The sequence below is a fragment of the Hyposmocoma kahamanoa genome, unplaced genomic scaffold, assembly GCF_003589595.1.
Source record: "Hyposmocoma kahamanoa isolate Upper Pololo Valley unplaced genomic scaffold, ASM358959v1 210, whole genome shotgun sequence".
NCBI classification, from domain to species: domain Eukaryota; kingdom Metazoa; phylum Arthropoda; class Insecta; order Lepidoptera; family Cosmopterigidae; genus Hyposmocoma; species Hyposmocoma kahamanoa.
Window position 1 is genome coordinate 2,843,751 of NW_020653731.1, and position 19,618 is coordinate 2,863,368.

General features: G+C 38.0%; 1 protein-coding gene across 1 annotated transcript in view; it reads right to left on the reverse strand.

The window, feature by feature from the left end:
• The window catches only part of LOC113227497 (multiple C2 and transmembrane domain-containing protein), a 247,913-nt gene that overhangs the window by 197,414 nt on the left and 30,881 nt on the right, over positions 1–19,618 (reverse strand). The window contains exons 2-3 of the mRNA XM_026460437.1: positions 5,569–5,726; positions 2,477–2,624 (exon numbers count right to left, since the gene is read on the reverse strand). Of these exons, the coding sequence (XP_026316222.1) occupies positions 2,477–2,624; positions 5,569–5,726 (306 nt within the window). The remainder of the gene's footprint in view (positions 1–2,476; positions 2,625–5,568; positions 5,727–19,618) is intronic.

Genomic DNA, 19,618 nt, shown 5'->3' on the forward strand with positions numbered 1-19,618 from the left:
AGATTTTCAGTACAAATCGGCAATTTCATACTTTAACCCCTATTATTTCTTTGTGCAGAATACAAAATTTGTTTTCGAACTTCAAAAATTTGACCACGTCTCCCAATTGCGCGCATACCTTAAAATGCTACCCATCCACCGCTGTAGAAATCTTCATATACTTTCCCATCTTCGTCCATGTTATTATATTCCTTTACGCCTTTTCATCTTCAAATACGCTGAATTTATCACTTTAAAAACACAATTCTTAAAATATTTCACTTTACAAAACGCAAACTTACGTCGAAATTTTACAAGAAAACCGATGTATTCAATAGGTACTTAACATATACCAATGATTTTTTTTAATATCAACTGAACTAAATAAAACCTGTATACTATACGATATACATTTTTGAAATGACTGGAAAAACATAAATTCCGAAATAAACCCAAAGAAACATTTTATTTCGAGCTGAAGTAGTATCAACTCTTCACAATTTGAAATACTACTAATTTTAAAGTATTTTAAAAATATTTTTGTGTGTTGTTATCCATTAAAAGCTATTTCAGAATATCGGCGAAGGCAACGTGCTTCATTGTCCTCTGTAGCTGAGTCATATACCCATTGAACATACGTGTTTATTATAACTTCGTAGTTTGTTTTTCTATCTCCCTTAAATTTAATTGTATTTGTCATTTGTAAAAAAAAAAATAAAAGCATCACAATCATGTAATAATATTAATCATGTAATAATATCACCCTCCTTCTTTATATTTCATAATTATTTTGAGACTAAGCATTTCTGGCCGTACTTTTGAATTCATCATTCTGTTAGAAAAATCCATTTCAATTAATTCTCGACCCGCCGAGAATTTTCGCTTTCGCGCGTTGTCATTAATTTAATCTAATTGTAAATTGTAAGAACAATGACATACTTATTAAAATAAATGTTTTTCCATACGAACACGATACGGTGGTCAGCCGATTTACGATTTTGTGCCGGACGGACACGGTACTTACATGAATTTTATGCATGTTGAATTAATTCCTATATACTTAAATATATTACATAGGTAAGTAACTGGTGTATGTATTTAAGTATTATTTATTACATTGTATAAATATTAATGCCCAGCAAGATCGATACCTCCAAATAATACTACGCAAACTTAATTTTTGGACCTGTTCTGTTTTTATTTTGTTTTTTGTTTCTTTTTTCTTTGTTGTTTTTTTGGAATTTCATGTTTTGTTTCTTTTCTTATAAAATTCGGGGAGCATGGTATTAGTAAATAAATATGGCGATTTACAAAAATAACAGAAAATTACCAAAAAATAAAGTTGGCTTATGTTCATTGGAGGTATCGAGATGTTATATTATTAGACGTTATATATTAAGTTAGTGTCATGTTTGTGTAAAATATGTAAGAGTACCTAGCCCACACATAGATCCTCTGAGCACTGAGCCAGCTCAATCAATAAGTCTTTGTCCCGCCTTATGAGTCTTCCTCCAGGACACGAACTGCTTTGGTCGATCTAGAAGTATTTAAATAGGCTTCGGACTCAAATTGGTTGGAGTGAGGACAATTTGTTCAGGTGGGTATTTTCAGATGGTTCTTTCTTGAATTGTGTATGCCATACGATTCTAACGATGGTCCATTTCAAATCGTGCCCTGCATGTTAGGGATTTGAGGATTTAAAGGCGGCTACTAGTGACGCGATAGGCGTGGCTGAGTTCTGCGTACAGAATTGCGCGCGGGAAAGCCTGCACGCGCAATCGTGCGCGATTACATGTTTGAATTTTTTTAAGCTAGCATGCTATTGCTCGTGTTCGTTTTTGTTACAACGGATAGAGCGTATGTGTAAACGCTAATAGCTCAGGATAATCGCGTGAAACTGGCACGTGCTGAAATGCACGACTGGTGAGCGCAAACGCGCGGTCTTTTCGTTTCCTTCCAACGTCTTTACACGCGCAATCAATCGCGCACGATTGTTGTATCACGCGCGATCTAATGTCTGTATAAAGTCCGCTAATGGCATATTGTTCTTGTCACCTCCTACTCCATTATCGTACAAGACCCAATCGAGTATTTATTCCATCGTTATCTTCTAACTTCAACCGAATTATTTCGTCGTTTGATCCATTTCTTAATCTGCCGTGCGTTAACTAAAATGCGGCTATGTGATAAAATTTTTGAGATAGCATACAAAGACCACAACCCAGTTTTAGAATATTGAAATTGTTTAAAGATATTTTAGCTAAGCATCATTAGGATAAGTTCCGATATATCCGATACGTTAACTAATTTTAACTGTTTCGAAATTGAAAATTTTGAGCGCTATCTTATGCGGTTTAAAACGGATATTTGACCATATGTCACTTAGCCGCTCTTAGTACAGTTACCTCGGTACGGTTACGTCGGTAGTCCTTGCTGTACCAAATTTGACATTTGTTATAGCTTTATTTTGGCCGCCTGGTTTTATAGTGTCACTTACCTCTTCTTCCCCGATGTCTGGGCGAGTTAGCAGGTGTACTCTCTGAGCTCTCCTGGTAATCTGTCCCGCTGCTGTCATGCCCCGGGGCAAGCGAGAACATTGTGCCCGCCGGGTATCGCTCCCGGCTCTTGCTGCGCTGCCATCGACTCTACAAAGCAAATCTAAATTTAACAACTGAATTATCGGAACATAAATCAAACTTAAAAATAGATAATCTTTATTTCATAGGTAAGCAAAGTAAACTTCAAAACGTCAAATTGATTAATCTACTAGTTATTCGTAAGGCAGATTCCCCGAAGAAGAATGAGTAAGAAACTCTAAGGGTAGCTTTGTAAATATAAACATTTGTATACATTTATCATTTGAAAGAAAGATAGAAAGAAACATTTATTCGGCTATTCACAAATAATATTAGAACATAATAACTAACTCAAGACCTGTTAACAAACAAAAAGAAGATAACTAATAGATTAAAAACTAAAGTACACAATATTAGCCGAAAAGGTTAGCCAGCTCAGTTTATGCTGGGCAGAGCCTAAGCGCTGATTTTCCGCTGGAGCCTAAGAGGAGGTAGATGGTTTCAAATATTTTCATACAAATAATAAGTATTTGAAACCAAGAGTAAAATAAAATTACAACACAGCTTAAAAGATGATAAAACTAATTATAATTAAAAATGATTCAATAAATGCGCATTGCGCTCTTAATAAAGCTATATATTACAATGTATAAAATTAAAAAATGTTTATAATAATAATGTCTGAGAAATAATTGTAATAATTAATATAAACGATGACTGATTAATAATTGTAATAAGTAATATAAATGATAGAATAATTTTAAATTAGATGGAAGCAGTCGCCGTTTATCTGTTGTATCAATGTTATAATGTTATAACTGCCTCCGTGGCCGAACGGTTACCATGCCGGACTGCCACGCAGAGGTCCCAGGTTCGATTCCCGGGCCGAGAGAAATAGTTGTATGGCCTACAATTATATCTCTCGTGAGTTTGGGTGTAATTTGTGGTTGTCTATGTGTGTGTCCATGGCACCCGCGACACAGGGTTTCCCTAGTGCGGGGCTATGTTGAGTGTGTACGTTATAAAAAAAAAAAAAAAATATAATTTCCTTAATTTTTCTACGGAAACTCGATACTATTTGCAATATTTATTTCAAATACGACAGATTAAGACAACTTGCAAGAGCTAAACGTTTCCCTACCATGAATTTTTGTAATTCAAGTACAGTAATACCCCGCTTTGCGCGACCCCCACCTTGGGCGATTTTTATTATAACGCGATTTTCAAAATTCGCGCTAAATTACCCCGCTTTACGCTGATGCATTGATTTAGCCAATTTGAACTCGTAGCTTCTTAGGTGCTAAAAGTGCGTATCACAGGCACTTCTTTCTTGGTAGGTCCTTCAATTTATAATCACATTGGTACTGTCTGTTATCCAGTGAATTGTAAAAGATAATTTTTACGAACAATTTACGAAAAAACAAACGCCACCGGCTAAGAAAGAAGAGCGTAAGAGCTTGAGTTTGGAGACGAAGATAAAAGTTTTAGTAAAGATGGATTCGTTCGAATAGCACGTTCGTTACAATATTAAGCTTTTTATTCGATCATACCCCGTTCTATCCCTGGTAGCAGTCGTAAGGTCAAATTAGAGACCCCAGAGCGACCAAAAAACTATAGCCCGCCGGCCAAAAAAAAAAAAAAAACCCGTTTTACGTAAATTTCACTTAACGCGATTTTGTCCGGAACGCATCCCTCAGCGGAAAGCGGGGATTACTGTATACAGATGCTATGCAATAGCACTTTAGTGTAAAGTTTTTCTTTCACTATACTATAGGTATAACATCATGGAGACATAAAATTGTGTAATGTTATATTAAGACCAGTCGTGCAAATTTTTGCTGTAAAAATTATATTTTCATCCAAATTTTAACGATACATATTACATACGCCTAATTTTAAATAAGATGGAAGCTGTCGCCGTTCATCTGTTGTATCAATGTTATTTCCTTAATTTTTCTACGGAAGCCCGATACTATTTGCAATATTTATTTCAAATACGACAGATTTAACAACTTGCAAGAGCTAAACGGGTCCCTACCATGGATTTTTGTAATTCAAGTATACAGATGTTATGTAATAACCCTTTAGTGTAAAGTTTTAGTTTAACTGTACTATAGGTATAACATCATGGATACATAAAATTGTGTAAAATTATATTAAAACCAGTGTTGTACAATTTTGCTGTAAAAATTAAAACATTTTCATCCACATTTTAACGATACATGCATACGCCTAAATCCTAAAAAAAGGTTTGTAAAAAAAGCTTTAACCAGTGATTAATAGATTTCATTTTGCCTTTCGCCATCTCTGTGTTTCTTTAGTCTAATTTGGGTGCATTCGTAAACTGCTAAGAATGGACAACAACGAGTATACTTGTTATATGTAAGTAGTCGAGTTTTAAAAAACCTCACTTGCTTGAAAAGAAAAGAAAGAGAGGCAAACCTGGCAATATCGATTAAGACTTGATGTTCGAAAATCCTCTATAAAAACAAACAAATAGAGTGAAAATTCTTAGGCCGATAAATAATGATATGTTTTTTATTTATTATCGTATCCAATATTATTGTAGCCAATAGTAATATCCATTTAAGTGTTTTGGGTAATATGCGAATATGAATAGAATACATTTATTGCAACGCCACAACGCCATAACACATAGATACAAGAAAAATTATTGAATACACTTAGACAAACAAAACAAAAGAAAAAATACGAAAAAAAACATAAAATAAGACAAAATAGACAAAAAGCAAAAAACAAAATATTACGATTGCAAATTGTACTGTCATTTGTGTGGTTGTGGCGCAAAAGGACTTCATTCGGCTTATGCCACATATGTATCTTTGTATTTATCATTTGCTGTAAGAACGGATTATATTAAAATCAAAATATACTGGCAAGTTAATATAATTAATTCTACGAAGATGTCACGTTTGGAATTGCATTATTACCTCGTCTAAGAAAAAGGCCATGTCCGGTAATAGAACGAACGTTTCTGTAGCACAGCACTCACCTTCAAGGTGGTAAAGAAGTGTTGAGTTCTATGCACCACGGAAAGGGGTGTGTGATGATGCGCGGATCGCGCGCGCGGAGGCGACGCATTTTGCGGTGGAGCACAGGATAACTCCGAAGCTGATTTGGACAGTCGCCCGCTCAGTGCCTCCGTCCGCTCTGGAACAAAAGAAACGTAAAAAATATATGAATAATGAGAGTTCTGTAGGAAACTTGTGTTCGTACTCATACATTAATTAGAAGAAGCTGTTTCAACGGGAATAGTTTTTAGTACAATTAGTTTGCTTCATTATATTATATAGACAGTATTTCGGACTAGACTAGGACGAAAGCGCCATTTCGAAAAATTTTTCAAGGGAGCATGTTTTCGTTTCGTTCACATAAAACGTTTATAGCATGCAATTACGTATAATAAAAGTAGAAATAGAATCTTAACACCTGACAGCTGGTATTTCAAACAGAAGTACCTGTCGAGTTCTTACGTTTTCACGATTGGTACACATTGAAAATCAAACAAACATATGCGATTTTAGATACGATAAAACTGTTTTATTTCCAATAAAGGCCTACGACATAAGTTTAACCAATATAATGATTTCAAGTGTAATTTTGCTTATCTATCAAATAAAGATTATTTGACTTCATACCAGCCACCTGGCAGTGATTCAGTAAAATATAGAATATTCGTTATTTTATTTATGCATATTATTTATAAAATTAATCCTAATAACGGTGTAATTCTGCGAGAGCGTTTGTGAGTGCGTGTTCCTTAAGCTTGTGTGCTTGAGTGTATGCGAGTGCGAAAGCGAGAGCGAGTGCGATTGCGAATCATTGTGACTGTGAGTGCGACACCTCATTGAGCAACAGCAGCTGAATAATAATTTCTTCTAACAATATGTGAACATTGATATCGAAAAGTCAATATATAAAGTCAAGATAGCTTCTCAGACTTTACTTACTACTCATTAATTATTCTACACAGTATTCCAGGCTAGGTAAGATTAGCATAAAGTTATTACGCTATTACAATAAACAAATAACCGCCGTCAGCTACCCGCCACCAATCAAGCTGACATCGTAATCAACTAACAATGTCCCTGAAGACTAACAACCGAACCTCTAGTTTGTCAAACAAATTAACCTAAGACAATGATTATTGGATAATGTCAAACTCTGAGTTTCGGATTGCTTTGTGATAAGTCTTTTCAAAAATGTGATAAGTCTTTTCCCGAAATCTCGACGTGACTCGACGGAAATTGCGCGCCAAAGCCTTAACAGCCTCCAGTTTACTTCATTCGTTTTAAAGTCATATGCATATTATACACTACACTAACTACGTCACTTTCTAAAGTGTCAGCCACAGTATCTATGGCGTAGTACCTAAAAAACATTAGAGCAAAAATTCGTTATCCGTTAATGAGTTATCCGTGTGATCCTCTGTGACCGGACCACGTATAAGTACTCGGATGCAGTAGTACTCTAGATCTGATTTGACTGATCTGATCTGTCTAGATCCGTTAGTTTAGTTAATTCAAATTCAAATAATTTATTTCGTAATATTACATGTACTAAACAAAATTATAAAATTAATAAGCGCACACATACATTACATTAACAAAATACTGCCACAAAAAATTAAATAAATCCAAATTCAAATAAAATAAATTAAATTAAATACAAATGAAATGAAATTAATAAAGATAAATATAAACATAAAAATAACAAAAACTAGACTCAATTAAGTAATAATTTATCACGCACTATGCTTATCTTACATGTAACTCCGTCCAGTGGGTTTAAATAGAATATTTTTAACGATTTCCCACAATGGCGAGGATGCTATTGGAAGCTACTCTTTTTGTAAAAACGGCATGAGAGCCATCGTGCGCGTCTCTGTGAACATACCTGATGCCGACCACAGTGCCGCGGCAGTCCCATCAACGTGTTTAGTCTAGGCATCGGGCATAGGGCATCTTACTATACATGAATGCCTATATTACATTGTATTCTTTTCTTTTTGTTTATATTTACGTGATTTGGCGTAATACATATACAGGGTTACAGGAAAAGTCGTGCTAGATCCGTTAAGGGCGTGGAGTACTCATCATTTCTGACTTATTTTACTATGAAACACCCTACCCTAAACTTAACCCTTTTCGAGATATTTGACTTTCATTTTTTTTAATCAAAATTGCCGATTTTTAGGCTACTAAATTTAATTTTGTTTATTTTGTGTGTCTTATTATTATAATTATTGCATTTTTACATGTGTGATAAGATGCTTTAGGACCTCAATCATTAAAATAGTGAATAAGTTAATTCAATACGCCGTAGTAGAAAAGAGAAAGTTAAGAAATTAAAAAAAAAATAGAAAGTTTATTTTTCTCTAAGGGATATCTAAAAAAAATATTATGGCAGTTGATCGGCAGATAAGTTACAAAATATCTACGTTTCATCAGCTATCTAACAAGGTATAACAATCTAGGATTTGTATTGCATTTCGTGGAAAAAAAAGTAGTTGGGACGCTCCAGGTAGCAGTTCTAACGGTCCCGCGCCTGTTGTCCTTAAGTTAAGACGCACCGTGCGAGTGAGACAAGTGACGGTTTATGTAGGTGCGAATGAAAGAAAAAATATTGTAGAGATATCACGGGATATTGTTTTGTTTGTCAGTCTGCTTTTGTGCTTCGTACATAGTAGATGTGATATCGTTTTGCTCTTTTTCTTGACTTGGCTGTGATTCTGGACTGTTTTTTCCGATTTGTGACTACTGTGCTTGTTAACCGGACTTTGATTTGTACTTGTGCTACGGAAGTATTGAAGATGAGGAATATGCTGATATGCTTATTTGTTACGGATACTGCGATTGTGTGTCTGCGCAAGCTCGCAACGAATACATAGCTCGATTTCCCGGTCGTCGAGTGCCGGATGTGGCTGTTTTTGACAGAGTTTATCGGAGACTTCGAGAAACTGGCTCTATTTTGAGACGAAATACAGACATGGGCAGACCACGAATTAATGACGACGAAGAACAGGACAATGAGATAGTGCAACGCTTTCGAGCGGATCCGACTACATCCACTAATATTGTTGCCCGTGATCTGGGACTTTCGCAATGGAGAGTGTGGTTTACAGTGCATACTGCTGGCCTATACCCGTACCATTACACGCCGGTACACACTATTGAAGAAGGAGACCCCGCGAGAAGGTTGGATTTCTGCAGATTTATGCTAAATGCTGACGTAGAAGACCCAGATTTTCTAAGAAATATCTTGTGGACAGATGAATCCAAATTTGATAAAGATGGCATAACTAATTATCACAACGCGCATTACTGGGCCCCAAAAGAACTTAGGAATCCCAATAAGAAAAGAGTGAAGGGTTCCCAACGAAGATTCAGCGTGAATGTGTGGATGGGTATTATCTCCAATCATTTGATTGGACCTTACTTTCTCCCGGACAATTTAAATGGGGAAAGTTACGAAAATTTTTTGAGAGGAGACTTGAGTGTTTTGCTGGATGATCTGCCACTCAACTTGATCAGGGACATGTGGTTCCAACATGATGGCTGCCCTGCCCATTTCAGGAGAAGTGTCAGAGACTGGCTGGACACAAATTATCCAAACAAATGGATAGGACGAGGTGGGCCGTTGTCATGGCCAGCAAGAAGTCCGGACCTAACCCCCATGGATTTTCATGTGTGGGGGCGCATGAAACGTCTTGTCTACAGCGAGTCAAATCTAGTTTCGTCTGTGGAAGAGTTAAAAGTAAGGATTGTGGATGCAGCAAATCAAATGAGGACAACGTTGACCACTGGAGTAGTGAAGACTGGTCTCCGTAGAAGAATGCGACAATGTATTAGAAACAGAGGCAGCCATGTTGAACATGAACTGTAGAATAACAAAAAGTTGTGTGAAAACCTGATTTAATAAATACTTTGCATGCTTACCTATTGTTTTGTTATAATTTTTAGGGCTAAGTATTAATTTTCTCCTCCACTATCGCCTATGAAACTAATTAACTTATTCACTATTTTAATGATTGAGGTCCCAAAGCATCTTATCACACATGTAAAAATGCAATAATTATAATAATAAGACACACAAAATAAACAAAATTAAATTTAGTAGCCTAAAAATCGGCAATTTTGAATAAAAAAAATAAAAGTCAAATATCTCGAAAAGGGTTAAGTTTAGGGTAGGGTGTTTCATAGTAAAATAAGTCAGAAATGATGGAGTACTCCACGCCCTTAACGGATCTAGCACGACTTTTCCTGTAACCCTGTATATAAATTAATATAAATCGCGGACACTAGCTAGTCTAAAATATTTAAGTTTACAAGCACTACATATTATGAACATTGGTGGTAACCCCATGGGAGAGCGGTTGTTTGGTTATTGACAGGTGGACAAGTTGGAATCCACAGGGATTCTAAGTACGTTTCTGAATTTTTAATACCAATACATCTCGCTAGCGGTGAAGTGAAAAGAAAATTCGTAGAGTTGAAGTGCAAAGCAATGTAGCAATAGGTGTCACATTTTTTAAACAAATATTTACTACCAACTTTCTAATTGGACTTTTAGATCTCTGAAAATAAACAATTCTATAAGTGAGAGGTAAAAGGACCCATAAGTCCATATTTTTGAGTTTAAAATCTTGACCGTAGAATTTGGGTCATTGTCTAAATACGTAGATTATCCACTCTGAAACGATTAGCGGTAATCACCAGAAGATTATAATAATTGTGCGTGCTCCATTGTCGACCTCATCGTCACTTTCCATCAGGTGAGATGGAGGTCAAATGCGCACTTACATTTTATAAAAAAAAAAAAACAACATTTATTATTAATAATAATAATAAAAAGATATATTGCTTCAATAACGACACAAGAACATTATTACGATTATAATTATGAGTTTCGAAAGATTTTGCAACGAAAAACGTTTTTGAGTACGAAATTTATTCATTTTCTAAATTTCTAGTCCAACATTAAACATATTAAACAGCATGTACTTATTGTTCTAAAAAAACAAATGTCCTGACATAAACTATGACATGTCCGTGATTTAATTATATTTGTAACACTACAATATTTCAAAGTACTCCCGTTACCATAAGCAATCAGTTACTCACAAAAACCAAATTTTATTTACACAAAACTTTTGAATGTTTTTTATCTCGAAATGTAGGAAAATGTAATGTGTGTGGTTTATTTGCAATATAGGTCCAATCATTCTCTATCAAGAAAAAAATAATCCATCTGCAGATACTTGCGGCTTTACGAGTAAAAAGGTGTCAAAATTTTAGATTTGTTATTTATTTTTTAACACAATATACTAGTTTCTACTTAACTTTCGTGGTACTGTTATAACACTCTCAAAATTACACTAAAATTAATGTTTCTTTAGTCGAAGCTCATGTATTTTGTTAAAAAAGTACATGAAAGAATTAGCAACTTTGCCGCACCTTTACTTACAAAGCCGCAAGTACAAGCAGACGGATTATTTTTTTCTACATAGAAAATGATTGGAACTATACTGTAAGTAACCCACGCACATTACATTTTCGTATATTTTGAGATATAAAATAAAATGTGTATTTCTCCATACAAAAAGAAAATAATTCTTTTCTTCTCCGAAACTATCAACTTTTAAGACATTGCTTTTTTTTTGCTTGATATTTTACTCTTTTGTCTATGGGTTTTTGTCTCATTTTAAAGGGATTCATTAGGTTACTAGCACAGAACATTATTACTCTAGCGAGATTACTAAGTACCATAGTGTAATGTTGTTGGATTTGTTAATGTACATTAATAAGAGTTTATTCTAAATATTGAATTTTAATCATATTTAATGTGAAACCAAACAAGCATATAATAATGTTGTTTCAAATTTGTAAGTATTTAATATTTTAGTTCCTTGTGAAAGAGTTCGTCCAGGTAAGAACTGCCATCTTAACTGTTTCTGTCGCCAAGCAGTAATTACCGTTCCGGCTTTGAAGGGTAAGGGTGCTGGTGAAATTTTTAATAACTTTTGATGATTTATTTTGATTGATTAAATAACTTTTTTGCTTCTGATGCAAAAAGTTTGTCCAGCCCTGGCCTGTAAGGAAACGATAATAATTCGTACTCTTGGTGTAATAAAGCCACATGTGATCATGTCATAAGTACAGCGCCGGCGCTAACCCATATATCGTCCGGGTGCAATAAACACCCTGACACCCTCTAGTAGGCCCGCGAATAAAATGGAATGCTTCAATTATTTTCCCCGGTGATCGGAAATTTGAGTGCAGATGGTGCAATTTTATATGACGATGACGAACTTGGTGGCCTAATGGTTTACATTGTGGGCACTGGATACGGAGGCCCCGGATTCGATTCCCATTAGGACATTGGGAAATGAACTTTAGCGAACAGCGCTTGGTGTCCCCTAAAATCCTGCGCCCTGTGCGCCGCACAGCTTGCACCAGAGGTAACGCCGGCACAGCATAAGTGCTTTTAAGAAAAACAACACGAACTACATGAATTAAGGTTTTTTGCATAAAAAAGTTAAACGTTATAAACAATAATAGACGTGGCTTACAATTTTTAGACGAAAAGAAATTGCTGAAATTTTATCGTAGAATATGAAATTCGGAATCTAATTATGTAAATAACTTTATTCCGTCGAAATTGTACGAATGCGTTACGTCCACAATGGGGACGAAATGTCAACTTGTTAAGCCTTGATTTGTTTGTTATTAGGTGATTTTAGCCCGTGGTCTCCTTAGATTGTTTTTTATTTGTTATAATAAGAATTTGCAGACAAATAATTTAAAATAAGAATATAAAAGGAAATTATGTATTTGTCGGAACCGTCATGGTTTAGAAGTGTATCTTTAGACATCGTTAGGGCACATTAGGGATCGTGCAATGACATTACGTAACACTGTATATTTTAATTACTATGAAATCAATGACAACTTGTACTTTTAATTTTAACGATTAAAATAGGCACTTCGCGAAACGTAGGACAGTTTCCAAGTAGCGTGTGTGCAGCCCGAGAGTCCAACCACCACTGTGTCCTCTCTCATGTACCATGATCACCCAGACTCCGTCGAGGTCCACGCAGATGGAGCGCGCGATACACTCTGTAACCTGCAGGTGGCGCCTCAGTCTTGCAGTTTTTCGTCCGTGCTCATGACTATTTTCGACATATGTTTTATTTAAATTTAGTAGCAGTAGTGCTCCTTGTGAAAGAGTTCGTCCAGGGAAATACTGCCACCTTGCCTATTTCTGCCGCCAAGCAGTAATGTGAGCATTACTGAATCTCGGTTTGGAAGGCTGAAAGTGCTGGTGAAATTACAGGCATATGGGACTTGTCATTGACTTGACTTGTTGTTATGTCTCAGGGTGACAGGCGCAGTAGCAGTGCCCCTAAGATCTTTGCGATTTAAAGCTCTGAGTGGCACTGCAACTGTTATGGATAGACGGGTCACTTACCACCAGGCGCATGATTTGTTCGTCGTAAAAATAATGTCATTCTCTAAGTAGGCACAACTTTACAACAGGTGTGTGTCAAAAGTGTTTTAATCACATGAAAGTCATAAAAATAATACGAACTACATGAAAATTTATCGCACCTTTAGAATAAAAGTGACATAACCGAAAAAATTAATAAAATGATTTTATACTGTGAAACGATTTTGAAAGTCAATGTTCATAATTTTATTCATCTGGAACCGACCCATTAAAGCTCGAATTGCACGGACTCCACCACCATTTGGGTTCCTTTTATTTGTTTGAAATTCCACTTATTAAAAATAAGTGCGCATTAGACCTTCATCTCACGTGTTGGAAAGTGACGATGAGGTCGACGATGGGGCATGCATATACTAAATAATGCCTATTAACTCTTGCCTTGAAAAGGCCCAAGTTATACCGTCCGTCAAACGCAGCATTTAGTGTTAAATCTACTTCTGCAAAGACAACATGCTGCGAAAAATTTACGGTAAAACCCATATAGATAGGTCCCTCAATGGTAATTCCCATCACCATCCTAGCCAGTTAGCTACCGTGGGCAAATCTTCGTTTCAGAGAGTACATGGTGTCTGCGACGGTAATTATCTGGCGGGGGAACTTCATCATATAAAGCAAGTCCTGCATGCGAATAAGTTGAAGATTCCACGCCAATGCCACAGGCCCCGTGTGAAACCACCAACAGTCGAGCACCAAAGAACATATAGCTGATGTCAAACATCGTCGCGTAATCAAGTCTGCAGTCTGTGAACATGTCATGGATAAACCTAAAAATTTAAAAAAAAAAGTTTCACAAACCCCAGGTCCTTGCAAAAGAAATCCGTTATCTACTCAGGATGCTGCGAGAGGCCATCGAAATTAAAAAACATCCTAATTTCAACAGGGAAGATGGTTTCTCCATACTACCAGTTTGGGATCCAGTATTTCCTCTGATGAAAAATTCCAAAAGACATAAGACTGCAGTACCAATTAATATGTTTTAATTTATTCTAATGACTATTATTAATTAATAATAAATTTAACTTAATAAAAATTCATTCAATAAAATAATTTCTAAAACGTAATGTAGCGTAAATTGGAATGTTTTCTTTGTAAAATTAAAAATAAGGTATTTAATTAATAACTTTTGCAACTATAGTGAAAAAAATAGGGTGGTTTGCATTAATAATAGACATAACTGGTTGATGACTGTACTACCTCACTCAACCGTGACCATGGGACATGTAACGGACCCGAAACGTCAGTTTGTTTGAAAAACAAATATACGCCATTTAAATTCGGAAAAATAGTTTCATTTCCTATGTGCAACAATCGCGAAAACCTAGGAATTCGATATATTTTAATTCTTTCTGTTTATTTTCCCCCCTTGTTTATTTTAGATTAAATATATAAAAAGATATTTAAATTGTTACTAATATTAAAACAATCATAATGCAACGTGTAACGTTATTATACTATTGTCGAAATTCATTTAACGAAATCGTAATAGGGGCGCCACAGGACAGGCTCTTCCTACTGTGGGACCAACTGTTAACTTATTTGTTAATATTATTTTTTGGAAATCTTGCCATATCGCTCAATGTTCTTGTGATGTTAAATAAACTTATTATTATTGTTTGTACCTCTCTTGGATACGGGTCTTTTCTGACGCGAGGCTTTAGGTCCCTCATTCACTATGCTTGAAGACTTAAATGACATTTAAGAGCTATGACTTTCAGATTACGTAAAAAAAATTTAAAATCTACGTTTTCATTACATCAGTCAGCCTATAAATCGATTTTCAAACAGAAAACTTGACATAGCAACTTTACGTATAAAAATGCAATGTGTTTCAAACTCATTTTAAGTAGTTCCTGCAAGAGCCACGTAATCCAGGAACCTGGAGATTTACGGCGTTGTAAATAATAGATAATTCTTAACTAGCTTTGATTAGTAATGTATTCAGCTGTTTCAGGTCAACAGCTCTTTTTCCCAGTTAACAAAGGAATCTCAATCGTAAATAAATATTTGTTTCAAGTTCTTAGGTTTTTGCGATTGTTACACATAGAAAATAAAACTATTTTTCCGGATTTAAATTGTGTATATTTGTTTTGTCAAACAAAAAAGGTTTGTCTGCTGAAATCTGATAACATAACAACAATATGGTAACCTTCATTTGATAAATACCGAAAAACTCAAAGGTGCAAGCCCGGATTCGAACCCACGCACCTCTGCTTGAGAGGCGGTAGGTCCAACCATTAGGTTACCACGGTTACCACCCTTATCCCAAATAAAAAAAATAAACAAACAACCTTTAAAACTTCGCCTTAGAACCTTTAATTATTGAAAATGTTCCCCAAAAACTTGTGCAATTCGTCGCACAAGTTTTGTATATACTTCCTTGCTTAATAAGTTACTTTGTGAACCCCGGTTTGAGAGTTACGATCTCATAAACGCACTAAAGGGATGAATGAGGGAGGAGGCCTAGAATAAACAGACGGGGAAATGGCTACATCATTCACCTTTGTATTACGTTGTGCTTTGACCTAGCTTTGAACGCGTAGAATCTATTAATACACGTGAGCGAAAATAAACTTATGGGGGTATTTGGGGGTTGACGTTGCTCGCTTCCGTAGGTTTTCCCTCGAGATCCTACAAGTGACCCCTGGGTGGTGCTAAAGAACAACAACTACTGGTGTTCCGACTTGTGTTTGGCAGTTGCCATTAGGAGGTCGGGTCTGCACAGTTGCATTGCGTCTGACGACGAATTGTAGCCGCTTGTACTGCCACACTGAGCACTCGGTTCTGGAGGCTAGCGGGGTCTGAAGCACGGTGCACCGCTGGCCGACGGTGGGAAGTTAGGAGCCCGAGTAGCGGAAAAGCCACCCGTGAAAGGCTGCCCTGCCACCCAACACCCGAAAAATCCCGGAATGCTCCACCTTGCCGGTTGGCGACCAGAGGGGAGGACCAGGTGGCCATCTCCGGGGAGGTTTAGGCGTCCCCGCGGTCTCCAAGCCGATTGTACCCAGTGTGAGCATGCTGCTTGGTTGAACACGACGCAGTGCCTCGTTCAACTGCCTTCCTCCTGCCTATTTACTTCTCAAAACAACATGACAAGTCATAAGAAAGGAAAAAACTTTACACAGCGGTTACACGCCCTCCCACTAAAAGTGCACCTCTCTAACATCCGAGATCTGCACTCAAATCTCGATTCGGTCCACCACCACCTTGAAACCGACAAACCGCATCTGCTGTTCCTCACAGAGACGCAGATCAGATGTCCGACTGACGCAGCGTACCTCAACTACCCTGGGTATACTCTGGAGCACAGGTTCATACCTCGTGCCGGAGTCTGCGTGTACGTTCGCGATGACTTCTGTGTCAAGCGTCTCAAGAACCTTGAGCACCGAGTTTTTCTGTTTTATGGCTTCTGGTTGACACAGGAGTTACACAAATAGTGTACTGCTGTATCTACCGCTCGCACAGTGGAGATCAGGAGACGACCAAGCTGTTCCAATGTCTGAGCGAGACGTCTGATGAGGCTCAACTCAGGTACCCATTGGCGCAACTAGTCATTCTGGTGGACTTTAATGCTCACCATCAAGAATGGTTGTTCCCATACCAGATGACCGATCACGCTGGGAGAGAGCTGCGTAAACTTGCGTTAATGCTAAGCCTTTCCCAGCTCGTCAGTGGCGCCACCAGGATCCCAGATGTTGAGTCCCAAACGGCTAATTGCTTAGACCTTCAGTTAACAACTGATCCAGACCGCTACTCTGTGGTTGTGGAGGCCCCACTGGGTACTTCCGACCATTGCCTGGTGAAAACTATATCCGTTTACTCCCCACCCGATCAGGGCCTTAGTGCTATGAGACGGGTGTGGCGATACAAGTTAGCAGATCGGGACGAAATGCGCCATTTCTTTGCGTCATACCCCTGTCAGGCGTGCTTTACTTCAAGAGACTCGTCGAGGTGTGCTGATGCTGTAGTCGAGGTTTTGCGTTTGGGTATGGAGTATAACATACCATACTCTGATGTACCCAATGGACTCTAAGCTCGTCCATGGTTTCACGCTCACTGCAGGCGTGCTGAAGCACGTAAACAGTCCGCGTACCAAGCTTGGGCAGGTGCTCGACTACGCAAAGCTCGGAGTACTCAAAATTTGAAGAAAGCTTTTAATAAGGCCGCCAAGAAATGCAAAAATGTATTACGCAGGGTCAAGTTCGACCATGTGCGCCGCATAGGGGCCAAGCTTGCCTCTTATCGAGCAGGCAGCAAATCCTTTTGGTCCCTGACCAAAGCGGTCAAATCTAACTTTTGTCGCCCATCTCTGCCACCTCTGCTGAGGCCGGATGGCTCGCTGGCTCATACTGCGGAAGAGAAGGCGAATCTTTTTGCCTCACTATTTGCAGAGATTTCGTGTCTGGATGCCGCAGGGAACCTACCACCTACTTTACCTCAGGCTGGCTGCACTATGGCGCCAGTTCGCATATGCCAAAAAGAAGTACTTAGAACTCTGCGCAATCTAGACGTCAATAAAGCTAGCGGGCCAGATGGAAGTCCAGCAATAGTCCTGCGTAACTGTGCCCCTGAGTTGTCTCCTGTTCTCACACGCCTGTATCGTCTCTCACTTGAGACTGGTGTAGTTCCCAGGTCGTGGAAGCTTGCAAAGGTGCAACCTGTGCCGAAAAAGGAAGTAAAGCTGACTCTGTCAACTATAGACCTATCTCAGTCACTTCCATACTCTGCAAGACTATGGAACGCGTACTCAACAACCGTCTCCCTTGACGACCTCCTCAGTGATCGCCAGTACGGATTCCGACGAGGGCGATCTACTGGGGATCATCTTGTGTATGCCTGTCACATATGGAGCGAGGCTATAGAAAAGCAAGGCGAAGCACTTGTAGTGTTTCTGGACATTTCTAAAGCCTTTGACAGGGTCTGGCACGCAAGCCTTTTAAGTAAACTTCCCTCTTATGGGCTTCCCACTGACCTTTGCAATTAGATCTCGGATTTCTTGAGTGAACGTTCGGTACGAGTGGTCTTAGAAGGCTACACTTCCGAACATATGGCGATAGATGCCTATAGTCTGCAACTCTCTTTCTGCTGCATATCAATGATATGTTAATTCCAGGTACCTCTGCGTAAGCTGATGACAGCACAGTTGTAGATAGGTACTTGACCAATGCAAGAGTCAGTGGAGAGGAAATCCAGTCTTCTCGAGAGTCCATGGTTAGCCGTTTGGATTTGACACTCCAGAAAGTCTCCGATTAGGGCGATGGCAATCTTGTCAAATTTAACGCTACCAAAACTCAGGCCTGTCTATTCTCCACAAAACGGAGTCCATTCGAGCTGACTCTGACTTTTCGTGATATATCCATACCGATGGAATGGACCTGTCGTCTAATTTGAACTTCGGCAGATACATTGAATCTATGGCCAAAAATGCAGCAAGGAAGCTTGCATCCTTTCCAGCGTGAGGCGTTACTTTACACCGGGACAGTTGCTTCAGCTGTACCAAGCACAAGTCTGGTCGTGCATGGAGTACTGCCACCTTTGGGATGGCTCTGCTACATATCAACTGGCCACTTTGGATTCAAGACAATCGTGACAAGAGGGTTATTGGTGACTCCGAATTAGTGGAGGCGAAGCTGCGAAGCCTTAACCACCGCCATAAAGTTGCCTGTTTGTCGGTATTTTACAGGATATATCACGGTGATGCCGTGATATATCCTGTGCGATGTGTGTAGATGGAATTACACGATTTAATCCCGCCTTTCTTCTTTTGCTGTGTTTTAATTTGGCTTTGTGTGTGTCGGTGTACCAACAAAAGTGAAAAAAAGAAATAGACAATACGTTCTGTTCTTGGAAGGAAAAGGACACCTGTAACTCTCATATATGTGTGTGTGGGTGTGAAATTATCTTTAGTCTGTGTCCCATTTATAAATCCGTAGAAGAAACCTAGCTAAACGCATGGAAGGAGCCAGTTTACGATATCGTAATTATAGTTTTCTTACACACATACATATACACTTCTTACTACATATACGTCTTTTTATTTTCCAGATTTTTCCCTTAATGGTAACGCCACATGTTATCAAGTTGAAATGAGAGGTAGATATATATGACTGTTCTTAAAGCTGCCATCTGCCACTAGCCAATCAACCCGTGACCATAGAGCGTGTAACCATTTCGAAATTTCGGGTAGGTATAATACATCTGTATCGTCCAGGTAGACATTAAGGGTGTTGGACCCCGGCTGAATCCGCCTTAAATGGACCAGACTTTTCGGTTTCTTCATCAATGAAACTCCCGTATAACTTCGTAATCTTCCGGTTTATTGAAACTTATGAAAGTAGACTGTTTACATTTCCATAAAAACTTATTTGAACAACTTCTCTCTATGTCAAAAGACAGTTGTAATGCTAATTATATTTAACTCAAGTTATGAGAATGTGTGTGTGTGTGTGTGTGTGTGTGTGTGTGTGTGTGTGTGTGTGTGTGTGTGTGTGTGTGTGTGTGTGTGTGTGTGTGTGTGTGTGTGTGTGTGTCTGTGT